Here is a 25,001-nt window from a genome sequence, read left to right as displayed (position 1 = left end):
TTCATGGCAACTTCTCGGTTGCTTCCAGTTTTATCCTAAAATGTGACTTTGGGAGACTGAATCATTTAGAAATCCTATTATGGGAAAGTGGCTTCACTTCTCATTTTCTGCTGTGTGATGAAAGGGAAAGACATTGTCTCTGATTTGCCACCTTTCACCTTACATCTGGAAAAAAATGCTTTAGTTTTCTAATAACCATCCTGGCATTTCTTCATTCTTGGTTTAATTTACAGGAAAGGAAATGGACCCGAAGGGCGGATGGAAATTCCTGAACAAATGGTTTCCCTTAAGTAATCTGTGCAATCACATTAACTTTTCATTGAATGATAGATGGTTCAAGGCTAATTGTATTAATTCATAATGAGGCATTGCAGTGGAATGAGGGCGTGCCAGTGCAGCATAACCAGAGCAGATAAGGCCTGTTCCAAATCAATACAGTTCTAAAAATATTGATTTATCCTCCCTTTTCCCCAACAGTGTCCTTGACTATAAGGATATCCGAGGTTCTTCTTGCAAGGTTATTTTCCTTTGGATGACAGAGAGAGTATTAACATAAGGGAAGATCTAAGTACTTCATCATTTATGGTTTTCCTCAAAGGTCATCACAATAATTTAATGAAAATAAAATGCAATCAAGACTGAGGTGAAACCCAACCATCATGTGGTACAGATTAGATCTCATCTGTCTCCCTGGCAATTCACAGTAATTTATTTTATAAAGCCTTTTTTTAATTTTTGTGCAGCAATGGCAAGTTCTTCTGTCAGTGAATTATGAGCTCGCATATGTATACATGTATTTAAAGCAGGGCTGGAGAAAACAGTGATTCATGCAAGACTTTTGAAATTGACCCAGTAATTTCAGGAGAAACATTTTTGTAAAATGGCCACTCCCCCAGCTTTGGTTCTGCTCCATCTGAATCATTCTGATTATTTTTTATTGCTTAGGAGTGAGTCATACTGAATTCAATGGAGGTTACTTCTAGTTAGACAGGATTGCAGTGTTCATGTGTGATTTCCTCTCCTCAAAGAGACATACAATGCTTTAAAAATTTTGGCTATGCTATCAAATCGAGCAACTTAGGGTTTTTTGGGTTTTTTTTTGGTTTTTTTTTTTTTTTTTTTTTTTTTTTGCAAGATGCAAGATGATGGTGAAGATGAAGAAATGCAAACATTTTCCCCCTGTCACTACAGATAAAGTATTAAGATCTGAGAGGGAGGGTTTTCTCTCCATCCTACTACCAGGGCTGGCTCTAGGTATTTGGCCGCTCTAGGTGAGAAATATTTTGGCACACACCCCCCACCCGGTAGCCCCTCAAAGTGTAGGAAAAATGTAGGACCTGATGTAGGACAAAATGTAAGACGTTCAAGAAAAATGGAGGTCACGACTAAAAGTCAAAGACATTAATAAAAACAATATAAATTCATGTTTCTCAGTGATGCTCAAAATGGAGGACATTTTGACATTCTGTCTGGATAGAAGGTTGGGATGTAGCTTTGTGTGGTTTGTGTGTTGGACTAGGACTCTGGAGACCAGTATTCGATTCCCTGCCTATTGGGTAACCTCAAGCAAGTCACACTCTCTCAGCCTCCTCAGCTGAAAGCCACGCCAAACCTCTTCTGAACAAATCTTGCCAAGCAAACCCCAGGATAGGTTTTCTTTAGGGTCTCCATAAGGTGGAAAACAACTTGAAAGTACACAACAAATAATAACTGAGTACTGTACCTTTAAGTCCAGTGGAGGGTCCAGCATGATGGAGTGACCTGAATCTTGGACTAGGACAATGGGAGACCAGGGTACAAATCCCAGCTCGGCTATGCAAACCCACTGGATGACTTTGAGCAAGTCACACTCTCTCAGCCTTTCAGGGCTTCCCTTTCCTCCCTTTCTCCTTCTCTCTCTCTTCTCCTTCACCTTGCCTTTTTCTTTCCTCCCACCTTCTTCCCGTTCCTTCTTCCTTCCTTCTTTTCTCTTCCTTCATTCTCTAGTTCTCCCTGCCTTCTTCACCTTCCCCTCTTCCTCCCCCCTTCCTTCCTTCCTCCTCTTTTTCCTGCCTTCCTGCTTTGGTCCACAGCTGCCTACCCACCACATTGCCCAGTGGGAGTCGGGCGTATAATGCTCAGAAGCCCTCTTGCTCACTCCCTCCATAGTCGAAGTGGAGGGGAGGAGAAGGGAGGAGAGGGGAGGGGGACCACAGAGGAGGTGCCTGTGGCAACATGGCGGGTGGGCAGCCCTGGACCAAGGCAGGAAGGAAGGAAAAAGAGGAGGAGGGAAGGAAGGAGAGGAGGCAGGGAAGAAGGAAAGGAAAGGGAAGGAAGGAAGGAAGAAAGAAGAAATAAGGAAAGAGAGGAGGGAAGTAAATAGAGAGGAAAGGGCTACTGCTCTGCTTGCCTCGTCCTCCAGGCTCCGGCCACACTCACTCTCTCTCTCTCTCTCTCTCTCTCTCTCTCTCTGGCCTCCCAGCTCCCTTGCCACCCTGCCATGGTGGTGCCCCCTACATTTTGCTGCCCTAGGCGGCTGCCTAGCTCACCTATGTGGAAGAGCCGGCCCTGTGTGCTACCTTTACAGGTACACTGGTCCCCCGGGTTACGAAATACCCAGGTTACGAAATTTTCGGGATACGAATAAATCCCATAGGGATTTATTGTTTCGGCTTACGAAGGTTTTTTCGGGTTACAAAAAAAAATTTGCGCTGTTTCAAATGGAGCCGCGGCGCAGCCGCGGCTTTTTCTCCATTAGCGCCTATGGGCTATTCGGCTTACGAAGTATCCCGGGTTACGAAAGCGGCGGCGGAACGAATTAATTTCGTAACCCGGGGTACCAGTGTATTGAGGACTTGAGGGAGAGCCCCTCAGTGGCTGCACCCAAATTGTGGATTTCCTTTCCACTTCAGGTCCGTTTGGCCCCCTCTCTATCAGCAGGTGAAAAGCTTTTTATTCATGCAGGCCATTGAGATTTAAGTTATATAGCAGTGACATGTGTGTGTGCTGGGGATTTTTTTTATCTTTTATTTTATATTTATGTTTTAAATCTTTTAAAAACTGTTGTTAGCCATATTTAAAAATATTGTCTAATTCTTTTTTAATATAAGAATTTAACTGATGGGAAGATGGGAGACTCCATAGACTTGCCCTGGGGTGTAGATTGGACTTGTGTTTCACCTGTTTTGGCCTTGTGCATCATTTAAATAGGTTAGTGTGGGAATGTTTCTTTTCCTCTGAGCAAACACCACCCTAGAATATGATCGATTCATATTTTGATCCCTGCTATAGGGACTGTGAAAGTCATGCAATCCCCAGTTACTGGGCAGCAGCTGCTGCAAGTGACAGGGGTCTGTATCCCTATTAATCATGAAGCAGCTGACTTGACATTTACATCACACACAACCCTTGTGTGAGCAATCTCTGGTGTCTTTTCAAATATAACTGGGGAAAAGGAAAATAGATTGGATGCCTTGGAAATCCCAGATAGCTTGTACTAAGTGGCATCACTAGGGTTGGTGTCACCTAGTGGGTAACTCATGGTGTCACTGCCCACCATTGACCTCCTTCCAGACCACACCAATACAGAATCCAATACAGAATCCTTAGTAATGTTTTTTGGACTAATTTACTCATAAATCCTAATTCCCATATATCATTGCATGTAATGGTAATAATTGTTGCACAAACAACTAGCAAAATTAAACTTATACCTTTAAATTTACAATATCATATGCACAGAATAAATTTAGAATTCAAACATATAGCCATGTTTGTCTATAGAATCAGTATGTACAGAGATCACCTTTGAGACTAACTGAAAGAAAGAAGTTGGCAACATGAGCTTTTGTAGACTTAAGTCTACTTCCTCAGATGCATTTGGTGGAATAAATAAATGTGTTTACATATACATAATTTCATGGGGTTAAAGTGAAAATTTGGTAAAAGGTGATGTTTTGAAAGAAAAATGTAAAAATTCATTTTTAAAAAATAAAAATAAAAATTAAATTTTGATTTATTAAAAAAACCTGGGGCCTCTCCTTTCTCCTCCCACTGAGCCTCACCCCACTCATGCCATCTTGTCAGTGTTCTAAAGGGACACAGGTGAATGCCACAGCCCGCTCCTGCCAAAATGCAGATGTTTCCGAAACAGTGGTGTTACCTGATGTGGTCTGCATGCCTCACACCATGCAATGACACCACTGTTTGTACGATACAATAAATTGTGGCTTATGCCATCAGAGCTGGCCTTGCTGTTAGGCAAAATGAGGCAATGAGTTCTGGCAGGAAATACCTGGTGGCAGATAGGAGCCTCAACCACCTCTAGGGAACTGCCTTGGAGAATCATGAGAGTCGTATGATCCCCACCTCCAAGGCTACCTAGTCCTGCCAACTATCAGTAGGGAATGCCCTACTGAGCATTACTTGTAACTGCTGACACTCTTGATGGAGCTATTAGCAACTCACATGGCAAAGAACCAGGTCCAGGAAGCAGGGATCCCGCCAACTCCTCACCACCGTGCTGTGAAATGACAGCAGAGGGGTTTGCACTGCTCACTTTATTGTAATGTAAAATCAGAGTCTTACATGTTCCTTGATCATCCCTTCCGCAGCCCTCACTCCCCTGTTGCTAGTTGCATCTACCACACAGCAGGTCACTTCTATAATGACTGCAGAGGCATGGCTTCAGAGATATGCCCGCGCAGCTGTTTCTTCTTTCCTGAGCTGCAATTAAAGAGCAAAGAGAAAGATTGGGATCATTGATAGATGTGCTGGCACTTTCTACCCTGGAAACTACACTGCAGGAAAATTCAATAAGGATAGAGTCCCATGTGTATTTATTTTCTCCTGTTCCTTTCCAGAACAAGGAGGACCCCCTCCCCATTAAGATCATTACATCCTAAATCTAAAATACAGTGCCCACGTGTCCTGCTTTACAATCTACGAAGTTGAGGGTTATGAGAGGACAGTTCTCTATTTCACGGGTTCCCAACCTGGGGGTCACGTGACCCTTTCGCGGGGGTAGCCAGGTTGGGAATCCCCCCGCCTCCCCCTCCCCTTTTCTCCGCGCTGTGCCAGCGCTATCGCAGGCACCGCATGGGGGAAAGGGGAGGGGCCAGGGCTCCCTCTTTCCTTCTCCTTGCAAGAGCTGGCCCTGGCACAGGCACTCGCAAGGAGAAGGGGATGGGGTGGAGTCGCCTCCTATTCCTCCCCTCCCTTCCCGCGGCTGCCAGACAGCCGCAGGGAGGAAGGAGAGGGGGCGGGGGTTGCCTCCTCCTCCTTCCCTCCCTTCCCATGGCTGCCAGACAGCCGCGGGGAGGAAGGAAAAGGGGTGGGGGTCACCTCCTCCTCCTCCTCCTCCCCTCCCTTCCCGTGGCTGCCAGACAGCCGCGGGGAGGAAGGGACGGTTGGGGCTGCCTCCTCCTTTTCTCCCTACGGCTGCCAGGCAACCACAGGGAGAAGGGGATGGGACTGCAAGCCCCACAGGCCTTTGCGGCCAGAAGTCCCAACCCTTCTCCCCTGGTGGCCTCCCTAATTGGTTGGGAGGCTGGGAAGGGGTGGGACTTCCGGCCGCAAAGCCTGCTGGGGCTTGTAGGTGGCTGGACGTTCCACCCCTTCCTGGCTTCCCAACGTATCAGGGGGGCCATGGGCGGGACTTTCCTCCCCAATGGGGGTCACGGCCCAACAAAGGTTGGGAACCGCTGCTCTATTTGAAGGCAACCTGTGTTTCAGTACTGGGGAAAATACTCTCTCCCGCATAATGTCAGATGTTGAACTACAATCTCCATCATCCACTACCACCATCTCTTTCCACTGGCTAGAGCTGATGGAAGTTGCATACTAGCAAAACCTGGAGAGCTACATATTTCGCATTCGTGGTTTCTTTGGAGGGCTGTCCAGTCCCAGTCTGGAGGGAAGAGAAAGAGGGAGAAGAAGGAGAGTAACAGAGTTGCCCATTATTTGAAATTGCCCATTATTTATAGTTAACACATGGGAGGCTCAGTGTCATGGCCAGCCAAGATCAGCTCTCGGAGGATGAGGAGGAGGATGAGCCTCCTCCAGAGCAAGGGCTGATTGAGGCAACACCAGGTGCTGTTCCTGCCCTGCCAGGTCCCAGCTGTGATCCTCCAACCCCAGAGGAGGAGGTTCAACCAGGTCCTAGTGCCGAAGAGAGACCTTCTATGGTACCACTGCCTAGTGGGGACTCTGGGGACGAAGCTTGCATGCAGGTGCCTTCTTTCAAAGAGAGAAGAGCTGAGAGTGCTTGCAGGCGCAGATCACAGAGAATTGCCGAGAGGCAATTAGCCAACCAGCCTCAGGTGGCACGAGGGAGAGTTTCCCTTACTTAAGTGGGAGAGAGACTAATGCTGGTTGCTAGAGTTTATTGCATGATCTCTCGGCGTGATTGCTGCTAGCACTAGCTCCTAGTATCTGGATTCCTTGTTACCTTGACCTTGGACCGGACTTTGTTATCTCTTGGCTGTTTTGACCTTGGACTGTTTGACCAACGTTGTTTCTCGGTATCCTGACTTCGGCTTGACTCTCGGAATGTTTGGACTTCTGGAATTCTGAACTCGGCTTGTTTTCTCGGACTGCTCTCAGACTGATTCCTTGCAAGGTCTGCTTTACTTTCACTTCCACTGTGCTAAGGCTCTGTTATCAGCTACTGTCAAGTGTCTGCTGGCAGCATTCCCGGACACTCAGGGGGACAGGGTCACAAATCATCTGGTCCTTTTACGTTACACAATTACAGCACTATGATTCCATTTAACTGATATGGCTGCATCCTGGTTTCTGTAGTCTGGTGAGATACTACAGCTCTCTAGTTGAGCATTATAAATACCCCTTTCCTGAACTGCAAATTCCAGGATTCTATAGGATATTTTCATTTCTCATCATCATAGTGCTATAACTGCACAGCATGAAAGACCGTCCCGTCACCATCTTTCCCATTAAGTCAATATGACACAACACTGTTATAGCGCTATTACTCCACTTTAATTGCTATGATTGCCTCTTGTGGAGTTCTGGGGGTTGTAGTTTAGTGAGGCCTAAGAGCTCACTGGCTGAATATTCTAAGTGCCCCACCCACTAAACTGCAAATCCCAGGAGTCCACAGGAAGCAGCCATAGCACTTAAAGTGGAATAGTAGCACTATAGCAGTGCAGTGTGATATGGTGGTGAGGTCAAAGTTTTGAAACATTACTTGTTACAACTCTCATACTCCCCCAGCACTGGTGGTGTGACACATTTTATTTCTGTTTAAATAATCTATTCCTAAGGCCACAATTCTGTAGTTTACTGCAATATACCTTTTCCAGGAGTAGCTCCTCTCCTTCCTGCTTTCCCCATGAGTGCACAGATTAGCTTTCTGCAACCAGGGCATCTTCCATGGTCATTTGGTGATCAGGGAAGAGCAGGGATGGCCAGACACTGACCTGTTGTGTTCCTCCAGCCAGATGTACAATAAAATCATTGTTCCCCAGATGTTAAGAGGTTCTAGTGTTTCATTTGTGATCATTCCCAATAAATACATTTTTGGGTCTAACTGATCCTAAAAATTCAAAAATTCCCTTACTTTAGCATGAATAGCATTCTAATATCTTTTTTGCATTTTTGCAGGTCCACCATAAGTGATAGAAGGTACCCATTTCTTTTTCACATTTCCAACATATATTATTTAAATTTAAATTCATTTTCGCTAATTTCACAGGGTGAGATACCAACAAAACTGAATTTTGTAAAAGTTTTCTTTCAAGTCATAATTTAAAGTAAATTTTACTGCAAGTTTTTTCCCACTGATCAAGATTTATATTTTGTTCAATATGTTGAGCCCATTTAACCATAGATGGTTTTATTATTTCATTTATTATTTCAGATTTTTGAGGCGTAGTGGTGTCACACACACACACACACACACACTCTTAGGGCATTACCTGGTGCGGTCCACATGCCCTGCACACTCCTAGTGACCCATTGCCATGGCAATTAAGATGGTATCAAACCGCATTATTTTTGCATTGCACATGCAGCCCTAATCTCACCTTTGTTTTTCAGTGTCCTCAACTGTTTCTGGCAGCTGGACATTTAATGTCTCAGGGAGGAAGAAGGCTGATGAACCACAAAGCACAGCCACAGCACAGTATGTGACTTGGGGCAGAGGCTTCCAAAGGCCATCCAGCAGGAAGATGAGAGGCGCCACTGACCCACCTAGACGTGCCATGAAGGAACAGTATCCTTGCCCTTTCTGTCTAGAAAGCAAGCAAAGAGGCATCATGAAAAGGAAACAGGGTAACATAGCCAGCTCAGGCAGATCTGGAGTGTCATGAAAGAGCAACAAAATGGATAATTATTTAATTTATTATGATTTCATATTTATTGCCAAAATTGGAGGGGTGTGCTTGTGAGATTTATTTCCTCAGGTGCCAAAATAACTGTTACTAGTACTATGACATGTTGTTACTGTGCACCTTAAAATCATTTTCAACTTATGGCAGCCCTAAGGTAAACCTATGGTGGGGTTTTCTAGGCAGGTTTCTTCAGAGGGGCTTTGCCATTGCCATCTTCTGAGGGCAAGAGATTGTGACTTGCCCAAGGTCACCCAGTGGGTGTCCATCTCTCAGCAGAGATTCGAACCCTGGTCTCCAGAACCATAGTCCAATTTTCAAACCATTACACCATGCTGGAACACTTTACAGATGAAAACTGGAACGCATATATGGCCAAACAACATTATAATGTGATCAAGATCGCAAAAGATTATTTTTCACCATTGCAATTTGAAGGGCAATTTACAACTCACTAAGTAGTACAACTCATTAGGTAGCAGTAACATACTACTCACTACCCCAGGGGCTTTGAACCTAAAACTGTAATTAATTGCTTTTTAAAAGGAACATCCCAATCTGCTTATGTTATAGTAGACTTCATCGAAATGCACATTCCCAGAATATATTTATTTGGGATTATACGTAATCCATCCTTGAACCTAAAACAAAGTAGTAAACAGCCCCACTGGATTACACCAAATGATTCCACAGTAGCAAAGCACAAGCTACCAGTTACCAGTTGAGTTTCTTATCAGACCAAAGGAACCTTTCTCTTACCTGAGAACAGTGGGATAAAGTTCTGATGCATACAAGAAGACTATGGTGAAAGCTGCTTCAGAGAATCCTTTGCCAGTAATGGCAACCACTGAGCGTAAAGTCTCCAGAGCTAAGAAAAGGAAAAAGAAAAGGCACAGTTCAGGAAGTTAACAGAATTTCAGCCTCTTATATCTTGATGTTCTTGGATTACAGCTCCCATAATCCCTAGTCAGATATGCTACAGGGAAATCATCCAGTTCCCAATCCACAGCAATGCACTGTAAAAGTATTTGCATAAACTAGTGTGATGTAGTGGTTTGAGCAATGGACTATGACTCTGGAGACCAGAGTTTGAATCCTGGCTCAGCCATGCAAATCCACTGGGGATGACCTTGGGCAAGTCACACTCTCACAGCCTCAGAGGATGGAAATGGCAATGGCAAACCCCCTCTGAAAAAATCTGCCAAGAAAACCCCATTATAGGTTCACCTTGGATTGCCTTAAATCAGAAACAACTTGAAGGCACACAACAACAATACAATCAATCAGAGGTTCTCAACCTTTATTCCTCCATATATTTTGGACTTCACCTCCCAATAGTCAATTATTCTAGGAGGAGGTGAAGTCCAAAAATATCTTCAGGGGAAAAGGTTGAAAATCATAGCTATAGGTATAATCAATGTTAATTGCATTTACCATTGGCCACCAAAAATATAGCTGCTGGGGTTCCTTCTAATTCAGTGTTGTTGTTTTTTAAACAGCCATGCGGTTAGTGTTGAGGCACAAAATGGTGCCTCCTCCTATCCTATGTACAAAAGCTGATTGGAGTGGCAGATAAATCTTTCTTCATCATGGATTATTGGATAGCATCTTCTTCCATACTTGAAGGCAGCAAGCTAGCCTAGAGGGCACAAAGCAGGTCTTGTGATGACACACAGCTCCCACACCAACACCTTGTAAATTGCTTGGACTGCCAGATCTCAGGGTCTGGCCCAAAATCTCAGGGTTTGGTATTTCTCTGGTGCTCATGATGAGGAGAATGAATCTCAGGGCACAAGTACTGCCTTGAAAATGTGTGTAGAGGTTGAGTCTCCCTTATCTGGATTTCCAAAGTCCAAAATACTCCAAAATTGTCCACATGGCTGGCTGAAAAAAGTGACATCTTTGCTTTCTGATGTTTCAGTGTACACAACCTTGTTTCATGATCAAAATTATTTAAAACATTATGTATAAAATTATCTCCAGGCTATGTGTACAAGGTATAGTGTTGTTATTGCTGCTGCTGCTGCTGCTGCTGCTGTTGTGTGCCTTCATGTCTTTTCTGATGTATGTCGCCCCAAGGTGAACCTATAAAAGGATTTTCTGAGAGTGTGTGACTCACCTATGGTCAACCAGTGGGTTTACATGCCAAACGGGGAATCAAATCCTGATCTCCAGAGTCCTAGTCTTCATTCACTAGACTTTGTATATTTTTATTTGAGTGGCATACTCTGTGCTACTGTGGTTGATGCTTAATATAACATTGTTATTGTGTGCCTTCAAGTCATTCCCAACCTATGACGACCCATAGCAACATATGGTTTTCTTGGCAGAATTTGTTCAGAGGGGACTTGCCCTTATCTTCCTCTGGGACTGAAAGAGGATGATTTGTCCAATGTCACCCAGTGAATTTCTATGGCTGAGTGGGGATTTGAAACCTGGTCCCTAGAGTCATAGTCCAATGATCAAACCAATACATATACTGACTCTCTTAATATAACATGCTGAGTGATATTACCACCACTGTCCCTTGTAACAGCACCAGGTCAAGCCCAGAATATGGGGTTGTCCCTAGGTTTCAGTGCTGGAATCTCTGGTCTGGCATAGTCTGACCTGACAGCCCTATGGACTACTGTCTTGTGTCTGTTTCCGGAGACAACCATCTCATTTTCTGTCTAATGGCAGGGCCAGCCCTATGCCTATCCAATAGAAAGCACTATATTTGGAGTCTCAGATACCAGGCATTGTTTTTAAAATTTATATCTACCTAGATTTGGGTTTAACATAAAGACCGCAATGGTTGGAGCTGGATGTTAGTTTGTGCTTCCCAAAGTAAGCCACTCAAATAAAGATCTGTCAAGAAGAAACTTTTTTTAAAATGTCCAAGATGTGTGGGTTATTTTTTTCCCAACAGGCGTTTGTTAAAATTTTGACCCAGTTACTGAAAGCATCATTTTGGTCTAGCCTGGTAATAATCCACATGAAGAATGACTCAGAGTATAAGTAGTAATATATTAGGTATGCTTCACAGTAAAGGTGAACAGTTCTTTTCAAAGTCACTTAGACATTATGTTTAAGAACTCCTTTTGACAAATATTCTTGATATTCCCTCTGGATCCCAACTGACTAAATACTGACCTGGAATCGAAATGTTTTTTTATCTAAGATATAAATTGTAATCAAGAAGTTAAATCTTTGTTCTTTGAAATGACTGAATTCTGGTGAACAACTTCTAGAATTGAAATACATTGGCTACTCCAAATTCTCCTCTGCGAATTCTAATGCTAAATATGTTCTCCGAATCTATATGAAGGCATCACTAAAGAGCCCAATGACAATTTATTTCAATATCTCACAGATAATATTTGGTTTTTAAAAATTGATTTAATACTTGCCTCTACTGTTTAGCATACAAATAGTATTTAGTCATTGACATGCAAAGGTTTTTATTTGACATTTGATAAATTATATGTACTGGTATTTAGTATCTGACTATTGACAGCTGGTGAGATTTCATGTTTAAAGTTTTATAGGCAGTGACTGCCAAAATCAAAACAGTAAAGACCTATTCACATTAGCCTTTTTTGCTTTTAATGTTTTTCATAGCAAAAGAAAAAAAATATTAAAAACAGTTTATAATATAATTGTTATAAAATATCAGTTATAATATAATTTACCAGGCACTAGCTGCATTAGGAGAAGGAGGTCCATTCTGCCACCAGTTGATACATGGATGAATGACATTTTTGTCAGGTTTGTGGAAGTTGAACTGAGAGGGGTTATACTTAACTAAGGGCATGTGTACACAGACTATTTGCATCAGTTTTCCCTTGTCTTCATGTCACTCAGTCCGATTGTACTGCAGACTGTCTTCAGGTGGGAAGGCCAGTTCCTCAGCTAATCTGAGCCATCTCTTTCTTACAGTGAATTTAAAAAGTCACCATTTACTCCAGATCTTCCCAGAAAATCCATAGCACTCTAGAGCCACACTGGGATGCTATTTACACAGAGTCCCACTGTGCAACCTGTCATCATCATCATCATCATCATCATCATCATCATTTGTACTCCACTTTGCCCCAAAATTGGGATTTAAAGTGGCTTACAGTCTTAAAACACAGTACCTTTAAAAACTTAACAAAAGTGTCAAAACAGAATTAAACTATTACAATATTAAAACATCATTTGTTTAAAAATATAATACAATTAAAAATATAAAAGCACTTATAGAACCATTCACTGCTACTGCTGTTGGTACAGGTCCCACTGAGATCACAGCAAGGTGCCCAGCAATGGGATCAGTGCTGCACACCTCATATTTGGCCTCAGAAGGACCAGCTTTCCCAGCACCAGTGACTCTGGACACCACCTGGCATTGCTCCAGAAGCACAGATAATGGGGGGAATTTGTGGTAGCTTGAGAGCCAGAATACTCTGGGGGCTTCCCGGAGTATTCTGGCCAGTGTAGACCTGCCCTAAATATCTGATACATGATCCCACCCAACATTTAAAATATTAATATAATATAACCTAAGTATAGCATATTATATTGTATATATAATAAAACTACTTACACTTTGGGATGACAATGTTGGCTCCTATAGATAAGCCAGCAAGGATGAGAGACCAGGCCTGGCATTGCCTTCGTCCAGCTCGGTTCACCACAATAAATACAATGATCTTGGCTGGAATCTCAATGATCCCAAAGACAAACTGGGTCATGTACATGCCCAGGCCAAAGCCAGTGATGTTCATGCTCATGCCGTAGTAAGAAAAGGCCACCCCGAACCTGAAGGAGAAGAAGATAAAGGGTTGGGCAGAGGAATTCCAGATTCTGACCTGAGTTAGGAAAGAAGTCCATGGGTTGGGGAAAAGATGAAGGGAAGGGAGGGGAAGGGAAGGGAAGGATGGTATGCCTCCTCACCACACGGCCCCCATACAAAATGAGATTCTTCTCAGCATCAGTGTTTGGAAAAGGCTGGTGTAGGAATAATTCTCATTTGTCTTCTGTGCTACTGTTGCGGCTGTCTTTCTTAAGATCTGAAGAAGGGACACTGGGTTTTAGGATGGACACTTATTGCAAAATTGTGCATTCAGTCTTTTATATCAAATCAAATATCAAATAATAAAATGTTTATGTGTGCACACACATACATGCACACACATATTTACTGTTGTCTGCCTTCAAGTCATTCCTGACTTACGACAACCCTAAGGCAAACTTATCATAGGGTTTTCTTGACCACATTTTTTTCTGAAGCTGAGAATGTTCGACTTGCCAAAGGTCACTCAGTGGGTTTCCATGAGCCTGAAAGCATGTGACTAGCCCGAGGTCACCCAGTCAGTTGCATGGTCCAGCGAGAATATAAACCCCTGTCTTCAGAGACATAGTCCAACCCTCAAACCACTACGCCACACTGGTTCTCTGCTGTATGCTGTAGTCAGTGGCATTTTCATGGTGGTGTATGTGAGAGAGAGATTAGATCAGTCTCTTTGTTTCAATCTAAACCCTGATGCCTTGACTCACCTCAAGGTTTATCTTGGCGGGAAACTCTTTCCTTCCATTCATTTCGGCACATCTTTGCAGATGTCTGTGAGCTTGCTTTAACTTCCCTTTGGTCAATAACCACCTGGCAGATTCTGGAAGCCACCTATTAAATAGAAGGCGGTCCATAAGTTTTGTAGATAGTCAATGAAATCTCTTTGAGATCAACCCTACCACTCAATGTTGATTATAATGGTCATGAAGATTATTTATATAGCATACATTTAATCCACATGTACCATGTGCTACAGACTATATTTCAGAGGAGGGAACTGACAAAACCATCTCTTGAGTTTTCATTACTTAAGAAAATCCTATGACATTCATGTGGTCACCATAAGTCAACAGTGACCTGAAGGCACATACCTCCCACATACCAGGATGAGATGGTTTAGTTCACCACAGTCATGTTATGTTGTGGACAGAATAAAAAGGTCCTATATGAAGCTGGTGGAAATAACAGCAGCATAATTGTGGACAGAAAACTGACCATTGTAGAAAACATGCAGAAAGCTTAAACACCTTTTCCAACCCACTGTCTTTAGTTCAAGTTTTCAGCCTCTCAAAAGTGCTTTTCATTTCTGAGAAAGAGAGATGTGGAGAAAACCTTTACAAATGTACATGTAACACATTATCTGGCCAGGCAAGTGATCCAAAAGGTCTTGCTTATCCAGAAGCCAACAATGGATGAAAATATGTTTGGAGAGATATTAAAATGGGGAGTTTCTGAGTTCCAGAAACAAGCAGTTTCTTGAAACCCCTTTTACTGCAGAAAAGAGATGGTAAGTAATATCTCTCTCCCTGTATAGGTTTAAGTACAACCTTGCATTTGTTTAGCTCTTGGTGAACCATTACTATGGTATGATTTATACAAGAGGCCAGACTGTGCATGGCCAACATTTGACACAAGCTACTGAATCACTAATTTTAGTTTATACGCAACTTCTGGACACAGATTAACACCTTTCCCTTAATGTGTACTAATTTTCTTGGCCCTTGGTCCAGAATGCAAGCTGTGAGCTGTGAGAGTTGTATAATGTTGTTTGGAGAGTAGGGATAATTTCTTGTTCCGCCAAAATCATGGGTGTTCCTACATCTACACAGATGTTTGTTTAAATGTGTGTATTCCACATGCAAGGAGAGGGAGTGTGCTGGTTTTGACCTCTTCCAAAATTATTTTCCATACATCAGAATAATGGCTGTGAAGGGGAGAATCTGTTGTATCCATAGACACTCCCCATATGAGTCAGAACATTGGGGAGAAAATAAGGAAATTCTATGGAGTGTCTCCAGGGGTAAAACAGACTCACTTGCCTCTCACTGCTGTTAGGATTGCCCAACTACAAATTGGATTTTTATGGATTATCATGACCATCTCTCAAAGCTCAGAATGGAAAATTTAAATTTGTTATATAACATGTTACAGTGACCAAAAAAAGGTAATTTGCTATCACCGTTCTTGCATTGCTTATTTGCTTTTCCATTGTTTTCAATTACTATTTAAAAAACACCTTAGGATTGATAAGAAAATAGCATAAAACTTTGTTTTTTAAAATCCAGTAAAAGCATTTAAAAAATAACTTGGTAATGTAACTGCAATACATGATGCCATTGCTCCAAATGCCATCATAACAACATAATACTTCATTTTCGAAACATGTTTTCACACCCCTGTTGCCTCCCCCTCCCCCCAAAAAGCTAATATCTTTAGGAATGGAAAGAATATTTGTGGCATTTGTTCCCCATCTGGAAAAGTGGATTTCACTCAGTATTTGCACATGCCAAAGTGTTTCAGGAAATTATTCTGTGTAGAAATACACAAGGGTGGGGTGTTTTGTTTTTGTTTTTTTGTACATATGAAAACATTTTTGTGCAAAATTTTGTGGTTTGTACAAAACAACAACAACCCTGTCCTGTTATGCATCTTCACAATTCTGTAAAGGGGTTTCCTTGCACCTCTGCTACATAGCTAGGCATACGTAAAGTTACATAGGGCCTGAACTGACAGGCCAAAATAAAGCTGCTTTGGGTCACTTTGGAGGTATGCTACTTAATTGATACATGTGTCCTAAGAGGCTGGAAGCCACACCAAAGCCACACTCCAGTCCTAAGGACTGGAGCGCAGCTTTGGTGCAGCTTCTGGCCTCTTAAGATGTGTGTGTCATTTAAACAGCATACCTCCAAAGTGACCCGAAGCAGCTTTATTTTGACCTGTCTGTTTGGGCCCATAATGTAACAGGTCATATAGGATTCTAGCAATAATTTCCCAGTGCTCCAGTCTCCATGAACTTGGAAACATTTTGGCCAGGGTGCTGCCAGACCAAAAAGACAGGGTTTTTTTCCCCTGGAGTTGCATCATTAGACATAGCTACAGTGACAGAGTTCCATCATCATAGTTATGCTGATGATGCAGAATATTGGTTGTTATTTCCTGAAAGAAACATGTACAAGAAGCCCCTGATTATCTGATGGGTTAAGGAATGGAGGACAGTCAAAATGTGAAATCTGTTGAAAAGAGAACTGTCTCTTTTTTAAGCTGCCAAACATAACACTGAACATTAGATCGTATCAAGTTGTTGGAGGGGATCAGCAGTTGGCCCCTAGGAGACGGTTCTGTGCCACCCCTGGAAGCACTGGGTTGGGGATGCAGCAACCACACGCTAATGCCCCAAACCCACTGCAAAAAGAAGCCACAAAAAGTGGCTCCTTTTTGTACTGCTGAAACAGCACCCATTTTGCTGCCGCCACAGCTCTTCCATAGCTTTTTGGCACAGCGCATATACATGCTGCACCAAAGACGTGGCATGACACCACCCGCCATGCAGTGGGGTACACAGCCTGATGCCAGTGTTGGGCCAGAGTTGGGGGGCTGGCATGCAGTCGCCTCATCCCCACTCTGCTCCAATGCTGGCATTTATCGCTGGTCTGTTGAGGGCCTGTGGGGGGGAGGGGTGGACTGGACACAAGTAGTGGTCGAAAGAGAAAACCAGGGAATGTTAAAACAGTGGAATGTCCAAAAATGAGCCAGGGGATGTTCATTTCAAAAATTGTAAACTTTGCACCAGAACACTTAAGGAAGTGCATATACTAGGGGGGAACTATTTGTTTTCTAGCGCAGTGAGGAGAAAGCTTTGTAAATTTTTAATCATTGCATGCAAGGATAAAATAGTCAAAGGTTTGCATCCCTACATTTGTTATAGATCAGTACATTTCCTATCATCTATTACATTCCAAGCTCTCCTCCTGATGGGATGAAATAGCCAGAATTAAGTGCAACTGTGTATATCCTCACAACTAAGATGGTTCTCTGAGCTCAGTAACACATAGGCATGCAGTGTTCATTTCACCCACCACACAGAGACAATGCCCACAACACAAGGTAGAGTGACAGCAAACAGCAGCCAACGCCAATCCCGCACCAGGTAGGCAATCAGAGCAAGAAGCATGTTTCCAAAACTCCAGAAGATGCTGGTTATGACCCCAGATATGGTGCGATGGTGTATATCCACCCATTCTAAGCCTGGAATATAGAAGCAAACCTTAATAATTAGTGTGTGATTAAACTTAGTGTGAGTTCCTGCATGGCAGGGGGTTGAACTGGATGGCCCTTGTGATCTCTTCCAACTCCATGATTCTATGTCCATGTGGAGACACATACATGCAAACACAATATGAAAAAACAGAGGTGGCTGAAGCTGCATCCTCTGCCCAGATACTTTCCCCAGCATATAGCAGCTAGGCACCTTCTGTGGCCACAGTTTTGCCTCCCCAGTTGCTGACTAGCTGCATGGATGCACATAGACTCTTTCTAACGTATTGAGAATGGAGAGAAGAAACCACCATCTTCACCTCCATTGTAAAGCTGCTTCTTCCACCCTCACTTCTTCCAGCTGACACAAGCACTCCCACAGCTGGCCAGGGAAACAGACTTGCATTGGCAGTTACCTCACTCTTTGATGCACATTGGAGTGGGAGCCTTGTCACAGGAGGTAATTGAAAACTCCTTCCTCAAGGTATGAAAAAGTACATAGACAGATGCCATTGTTGTGTGCCTTCCAATCATTTCCAACTCATGGTGACCCTAAGGGGTTTTCTGGGTCTGAGAGTAGGGTTTCCATGGTTGAGCAGAAAATCAAACCCTAGTTTCCAGAGTTGTAGTCCAACACTCAAACCATTATGCCATGCTGGCTCATATATATATGTGTGTGTGTGTATGTGTGTGTGTGTGCGCGCGCGCGCACGCGCGCACCATTACACCTGTTACAAACAGGTTACAAACAGGATTCCACTCTATAATTATTACAAGTAGCTAAAACCTTATCTTAATATTTTATGTACCTGTTTCATTCCATGCTGACCTCTTCCATATATTTGTAATTGCTGAATTGGCTTGTAATGGCTCTACCCCACACTGAGATTGTGTTTCAGTATGTCTTTGTTCCACTCACTTTTCAGAGCTATTTCAAGATATGTGGCGAGGAACATCAGGTATTAAAGCCTCCCCCACTGGCTCCTATTCATCCTGACATGGTTTCCCTGTTTGTTCTTGTTGCTTTTGTTCATATTCTGGCATTAAAATTCCATACCATAAGGAGTGGAGCCAACCTTCCTTCCTCCCTTTTTGGTGAGATAAAAAGACAGTAACCAAAAGCTTTCATCCAAGCATGTTTCATGTAATGCTCCACATATATGGTTCTGCTCCTCTATGTCTCTCATTTCAGCATTCAATTTCTTGGTGATGCTGCTTCAGCAGTTTACTAGCTAGGGGCAGGAGGCAACCAGCAGCAGCTGGCTATAGCCAGAGGAACAGAAATTAAGGCCTTCTTCCAGATCTCCAGCAAGCAGTAATGTATTCAAGTCTTTTAGTCCAAGTCTCAAGGCAAGCCTCAAGTTTCTACCTTAAGGCGGGTTACAAACCGCCACTTGGGACGTCTGCAGGACGTCCCATTTTAAAAAAGGGGCATCTCTTCTAGACGCCCCTGGCTCTAGTACGGACTCTGTCCGTACAATATGGCACCGGCCATTTCCACACGGCCGGCGCCATCTTTATGTATCGGATGCTGTGCGTCCGAACGTGTCGCGGCATCTGTGATGTCGCGAATGCGCCCCTGGCGCCTCGCGACGTCACAGAGGCACTGCAAGAAGAAGCTCCATTTTGGAGCTTCTTTTTCAGTCCGTGCGGGAGCCGCACGGTGTGGGTGCTACGGCTCCTGCGCGGACCAAGCGGCGGCGGCGGCAGACCGCCTCAAAGCGGCGGTTTATAACCCGCCTAAGTCTCAAGCTGAGTCTCAAATCCTTGTAAGATATTTTCAAGTTGAGTCTCAAGTGTGGGAGCCAAGTTTTAATGTGGGGCATGTTTTTCAGAGAGAAACAGCAAACATGTTAGGCAATGGGCTTGAGGTGAGGGTTGAGGCAGCCTGTCCCTGCTACACATCAAAGGATCCTTCTAAAGCTTTTTGAAAGCTTCAGAAAGATCCTTCCACCTCAAGTCCATTGCCTAACACATATGCTGTTCCATTTCAACAAATGCATCCTGTGTTCTGGAGCCAGGTCTTGGCTGCTGCTTGAATTGAATGGCATCAGCATGTCAGTCACTAAAAATATACAATCAGTCCTCAGTATCCATGGACTTATCATCCATGGATTTAAGCATCCACAGATAGCAAACCGACATTGTCCTCAGTGGTGGCATGTGCACATGGCCACACCGTCATTAGGGACAACTGAAGTTCTGTTGTCCCCAATGGCAGTGCAGCCACATGCATGTGCTGCCACTGGGAAAAATGGGGGCTGTCCCTAATGGTGGCGCAGCTGTGTGCACACACCACAATTGGGGACAACAGAACTTGCACATCCACAGATTTTGGGTTCCATGGGGAGTCCACAATGGACCCCCACAGATACCAAAGGCTGACTGTACAAGTCTCAAGTCAAGTCAAGACAGTGTGTCATTTTTCCAAGTCGAGTCACTGAAGCCACTTGAGTCCAACGTACATTCAAGTCAATTGACTCAAGTCTACATCACTGCCAGCAAGTCTCTGCAAATCTGGGAGAGTGACCTGATTCTTCTTACTGTCAGCTGCAGCCAGGTGCTCATGGTTGCTTCTCTTCTCTCTCTGACTGTCAATAGTGGCCACAGCCATGGCATCAGGGCTTAATAAATGCCAGGAGACTATTGCACAAAGCACTAATGAATTGCTCTTTGCAGAACATCTAAAACGAGGCATACTTGCACGTAATCCTATGTTATGCACATTATTGTCAACAACAAGACTGCAGCCATAGACTGATGACAAGACCAGTTCTTTACTAGATTTCAAGTGCCATTTTGCAAGGGGAGTCTTCCTGAACATGTGGAAAGCCCAGTCCTGCTGCCGATTGCCGCCGAGGCCTTTGGGGGGCAATTGTCTATAGAAGCCTCAGAAACATGCATTTATATTAACATTTTTTTAAAAAAATCAGCAAATTTTTTCGCGTGTCCTTCATTTTTTTTTTTAAAAAAAAGTGTCTTCCATTTGAAAATTTTGTCCTACATTTGTCCTGGTTTATTTATATCTTTGATTTTTAAAAATTTTTTATATTTTTTATTTTTTGGCTTCGGCCTCCCAGTTGTCTGAGGGACAGCAACCCGGCCCCCAGCTCAAAAAGGTTGCCTACCCCTGCCATAGCCTTTTGAAAGGCATATCTTGGAACTCCATGGTGCTTACCCAGAGGCAGTACGATGAGGGAGAGCCCACAGATGGCCATCCCAGTCAGGGCCCGTGTGACTGCTAGCATACTGTATGTAACTGAGACAGCACTCAGGAGGCCAAAGATGAGGGTGAATATATATGACACAAGAAGCATGGATTTCCGGCCAAACCTGCAACACCACAAAGAAAATGTTACTTGCATGACAAATACTGTTACTAGCTGTTCCCATCTCATCGCTACAATGGTTCTCATAGCATCCATATATATAACAATATATCAATTAAAATTGAAATCATAGGACTTATGTAAATTAAAACTGAGATAGTACAGTACCATTTGTTTTAGGACCCACTTCCATTTATTATTCCCTTTTTCTTTGTTTACTGTGGTGTTGCATCTATGCTGTTTCTTTGTACAAACCAACTAGCCCAATATGTTGGTTGGCAAAGGGAGGGCAAGAGCTTTAAGAAACTCCTTGATTTCAGCAATAGCTACCAGAATCCCCCAGCTACCATGGTTAATAGACATAATGGCTATGATATTGTGGGAGTGGTCTACAGAGTGTGGAGAGCATTTTCACCATGTCTTTCCCCTTGGACCATTTTTAGGCCCAGGGAGGACCTTTTTTGAAGTAGGAACTGCAAATGAAGTGACTTTGCTAAAACTAAGAGTGGGCATAAAAAGGATGGAAATGTTCCCCATGCTCCCCCAGGAGTTTTGAGGGTATTTGGAGGCAAAAATGATTTTTATGAAGGAGTGCCATGGAGGAATGTGTCCCTCCAAAGTCTCCTGGGGCATTAATGCAGCCCCTTAGCTCCCATCACCACCATCACAGTTTCCTCTCCCCGCTTTAGAAGGAAATCAAAGGAACAGAAAAGAAAGGGGCAAACTGCCTGTTCTGTAAAGATAGCAGAAAACAAAGAAGTGCAGTCAAATTACCTATCCGAGAGGTAGCCAAAGACCACAGCTCCAAGCATGACACCAATGAAGAAGAAAGTAGCAGTTGCTTGGTTCATTCCTCTTTGTTCGCAAACCAAGTCCCACTGGAACCAAAGAGTCAGATTAATATTTCAAAGAATCATAGAATCATAGAATCAGTTGGAAGGATCCATGAGGGTCATCAGGTCCAAAGCCCTGCCATGCAAGAAAACAACTAAATCACTCCAGAAAGATGCCAATTCAATCTGCAAGAATGGACAATCCACCACTTTCCAAGGCAATCAATTGAACAGTCTAATAGCTCTCACAGTAAAGGAATTCTTCCTCATGTTTAGGTGAAATCTCTTTTCTTGTAATTTGAATCTGCTGCTTCTTGTTCCATTTTCTGGAGCAGCAGGAAACAAGTTGGCTCCATCTCTCTTCAGATATATAAAGATTGTTACCTTGTCATCTCTGTCTTCTCCAAGCTAAACATAACCAGCTCATATGTTCCTCATAAGCTTGACTTCCAGGCCCTTTATCATCTTTGTCACCCATTTCAGGACATTTTCCAACTTGTCAATATCCTTCTCGAACTGTGGTGCCCAGAACTGAGCCATTTTCAAAGCATCCAAAAAGTGGGACAGCAGAGGATTAATCCAGACTCTCTCTGCCAAATCAGGGCAGTCAGAGGTCATTACCCCCCCTCCCTCCGCCTTGTGGTGGAACCTCCATTTGAAGAGGAGACTCTAATAATAAAATCAGGATTTGGAAAAACTTTTGCAAAGATATTTTCAGACATTCCATTCTTTCAGTGTTACATAACCACTTAGCTTGCCTCCAGGGCTGATGCCCATTAAATAATTCCTATGTCTTTAATGATTTCCTGAGAGCAAAATTCAAGAGTCATTGATTGACCTGTCTTCCAAGAATGTCTAGTTTACAGAGGCAGTGGCCATTGCTATACATGAAACATGATCAGTGCTCACACTTCCTCTCAACACCCTTTGCATTAACTTAGGGCTTATCGTACAGCTAAATAAATTGCCTTAATGCTGCCAAATTCAATTCGAATTTAGGATACATCCAGATTTTATTGCATGTCTTTTTGCTGCTGATGCCACTGGGCAGCAAAAACATGTGCGATAAAATCTGGATGTATCCTGAATTCAAACTGAATTCAGTAGTGGTAAAGCAATTTATTTAGCTGTGCGATAAGCCCCTTATTTAGTGTTATGCCACCCCAGATTTCAGCCAATTTCCTAAAAGTAACAGCCTGATTATGGGCCATACACATGCATTTGTATGTGTGGAGAAATAGAGAGAGGAGAAAAGACTCTGTCAGGGACATAAAGCACTGAAAAGGAAATGTAACCCTGTTCTACCCTCAGAGCCTCTGAGAAAATTTCTCTGGCGAAATGAGAATTTGTTTTGAGGACTGGCCCCTCTGCATGTTTGAAGCATATACATTTCTTGATCCAGGCTGGGTTTCTTAGAATGGCCTGGTCTAGGTATAGGCAGTCCATCCCAGTTTTAATGCTGCATTTCTGGGAAGGCTAAGAACAGTTGGCTTGTTGTCTTGGACAGAAAGGAAACTGCAGAAGAATAGAACTATATCTTTTAGGTATCTGAAGAGTCTGGACACTTTTTTCTAGAACTGAGTGTATTGATCACAAAGACCGTCAAGCCTGCCTTGTCTTATAACCCAAATACTGTCTTCGGTATCCTTGCGTCCCTCAGGAACATCTCAAAAATGGGTTGACTTATCAGTCATCCACCCCCATCCAATCCTATTTACTTGTTTTTAAAAACCAAACCTGTGCATGTCATTTTCTTCACAGATAAAGTGCATACTCGTATTTCCAACTGGCAGATCTGTCCATGTATAATATTGATTTCCCCCCGCAAAACTACAATTGGTGAGATAAAGGTTTTCTCTCAGAACTAGTTGCTGTAAATATTCTTTATACTTTGAAAAGGCTCTTTTGGTCAAAATGAATATTATCTGGAAATTCATTTTATTATATATATGTTTTGGTTATAGCATTCTATATGTTGTATATGTTTTGAATATATTATTCATATAATCCCACTTGTCTTTGGTTTTGGCACCTCTGGGTTTTCTCTGTTGTGATCCTTCCTCAACACCTGCCTTTTGTTGTTGTTGTTGTTGTCCCTTGGGTTTTGCCAAGTTTGGTTGATTTTATGTCCACTTGTTCTGTTCTTTCAGGATATATATATATTGTTATTTAATTCTTTTTTAACATTTGTAAAATAAGATTTTAATTTAACCCTTTTCAAACTTCTGGAAGCTGCCTTAGATCCCAGTCCAGCAGAAGGTAGACATTAAATTTCATAAATCCAATAAATAAATAAATAGTTGTAGCAATTTCTAGGATCTGTACTAGGACTGTTCCAAAGGTTTTGTATAAAAAAAATGCGAGCAGGGTTTGCTGATGTTATGCTATGGTTTAAAGGGCAAAGTATCTCATTTTAAAAAATTCCTTAGAGTTACAGTGTTGTAGTGCAAAAGAGCCATTTCACTGATGTATGGTACTATAACATTATAACTATAAGGAAAGGAGGAATTAAGAAAAAAAGGAAGAGAAGTGGACTTTTTATTCCACTATTTTTTAGAATTAAACAGAAAGAAACCCACTCTAGGATGAGAATAAAATGTTGCAGCTGGTGCCAGGAATTGCCTGAAATATCAGCCAAGATCCTCCATCAGAGGTATAGCTATCATATCATACCACTATCTTAAATATAAATAGGGAACAGTTACATGGTTGTAAGTCTAATTTACATTGTAATTTACTAATATAGCAACAAATACCATAGTCCCCTATACCAGAGGTTCACAACCTTTGATCCTCCAGCTATTTTGGACTTCAGCACCCAGAAGCCTTTGCCAACATGGTCAATGATGAGCGAATCTGGGAGATGAAGTCAAAAATATCTGGAGGACAGGAGGTTGAAAACCACTGCCCTATACCATCTGGAAGGGCCATTGGATAAGTACACACACCTGGATTACCTGGATAAGTAAACACACCTTATGGAAGATGGAACATTTACCTGGGTGGCTATCGTGGAAGTGAACTGGGATTGATCATAGACCCATCCATGCTGGCAGCTCTGGATGGTGGTGATGTTAGCTGTTGTGTCAGCAGCTTCCTGGGTGGAGTTAACCAGTAAGTGAAACTGAGGTTCAGAGAACATCTTGCAGGAGCTGAAGACACCTTCAGAGTCTCTGGGGATGCTTATGAGCCACACCTCTTCCTTGGTGAAGTTGGCCAGCCAGTTCTGGTGTGAGATGGCACAATGATGAGGCGGAATGGCTGCCAAGAAGTTGTGCAGTAGGAAATGCAAGGGGAGGAAAAGCCTTGGAAGACAGAGCAGAAGCAGTGTCAGGAGCTGGAATTTGCCAAAACCACCAGCCTCCTGAAGGAGATCTTCAAAGTTCATTTTAGTCACGCTGTTGGCTTGCTCATAGGGCCAGAGAGCTACTGAAAGAGGGAA

The 25,001-nt window shown here is 42.9% G+C and overlaps 1 protein-coding gene across 1 annotated transcript; it reads right to left on the bottom strand.

Moving 5' to 3' along the window:
* Nucleotides 1-4,539: 4,539 nt before the first annotated feature.
* LOC121916955 (solute carrier family 22 member 7-like) lies at nucleotides 4,540-24,947 on the bottom strand. Its single transcript, XM_042442544.1, has 10 exons — nucleotides 24,558-24,947; nucleotides 21,501-21,604; nucleotides 20,576-20,730; nucleotides 17,220-17,388; nucleotides 13,851-13,974; nucleotides 13,248-13,363; nucleotides 12,898-13,112; nucleotides 9,087-9,195; nucleotides 8,025-8,231; nucleotides 4,540-4,704 (listed from the first exon to the last, which is right to left on the bottom strand). The coding sequence occupies exons 1-10, from the start codon at nucleotides 24,945-24,947 to the stop codon at nucleotides 4,641-4,643; spliced, it is 1,653 nt and encodes a 550-aa protein (XP_042298478.1). The 3' UTR covers nucleotides 4,540-4,640.
* Between the last annotated feature and the right edge of the window lie 54 nt (nucleotides 24,948-25,001).

The sequence above is a fragment of the Sceloporus undulatus genome, chromosome 1, assembly GCF_019175285.1.
Source record: "Sceloporus undulatus isolate JIND9_A2432 ecotype Alabama chromosome 1, SceUnd_v1.1, whole genome shotgun sequence".
Lineage (NCBI taxonomy): Eukaryota > Metazoa > Chordata > Lepidosauria > Squamata > Phrynosomatidae > Sceloporus > Sceloporus undulatus.
This window is presented reverse-complemented; position numbering and strand designations above follow the sequence as displayed.

Excerpts from the sequence above, each read along its gene's own strand:
- LOC121916955 (XM_042442544.1), bottom strand. The coding sequence starts at position 24,947 with ATGAACTTTGAAGATCTCCTTCAGGAGGCTGGTGGTTTTGGCAAATTC. Across the intron at positions 20,731-21,500 it reads TTTGGCTACCTCTCGGATAG|GTTTGGCCGGAAATCCATGC; the intron begins GTAATTTGACTG and ends GTGGTGTTGCAG. Across the intron at positions 4,705-8,024 it reads GAGGACACTGAAAAACAAAG|CTCAGGAAAGAAGAAACAGC; the intron begins GTGAGATTAGGG and ends CTTTAATTGCAG.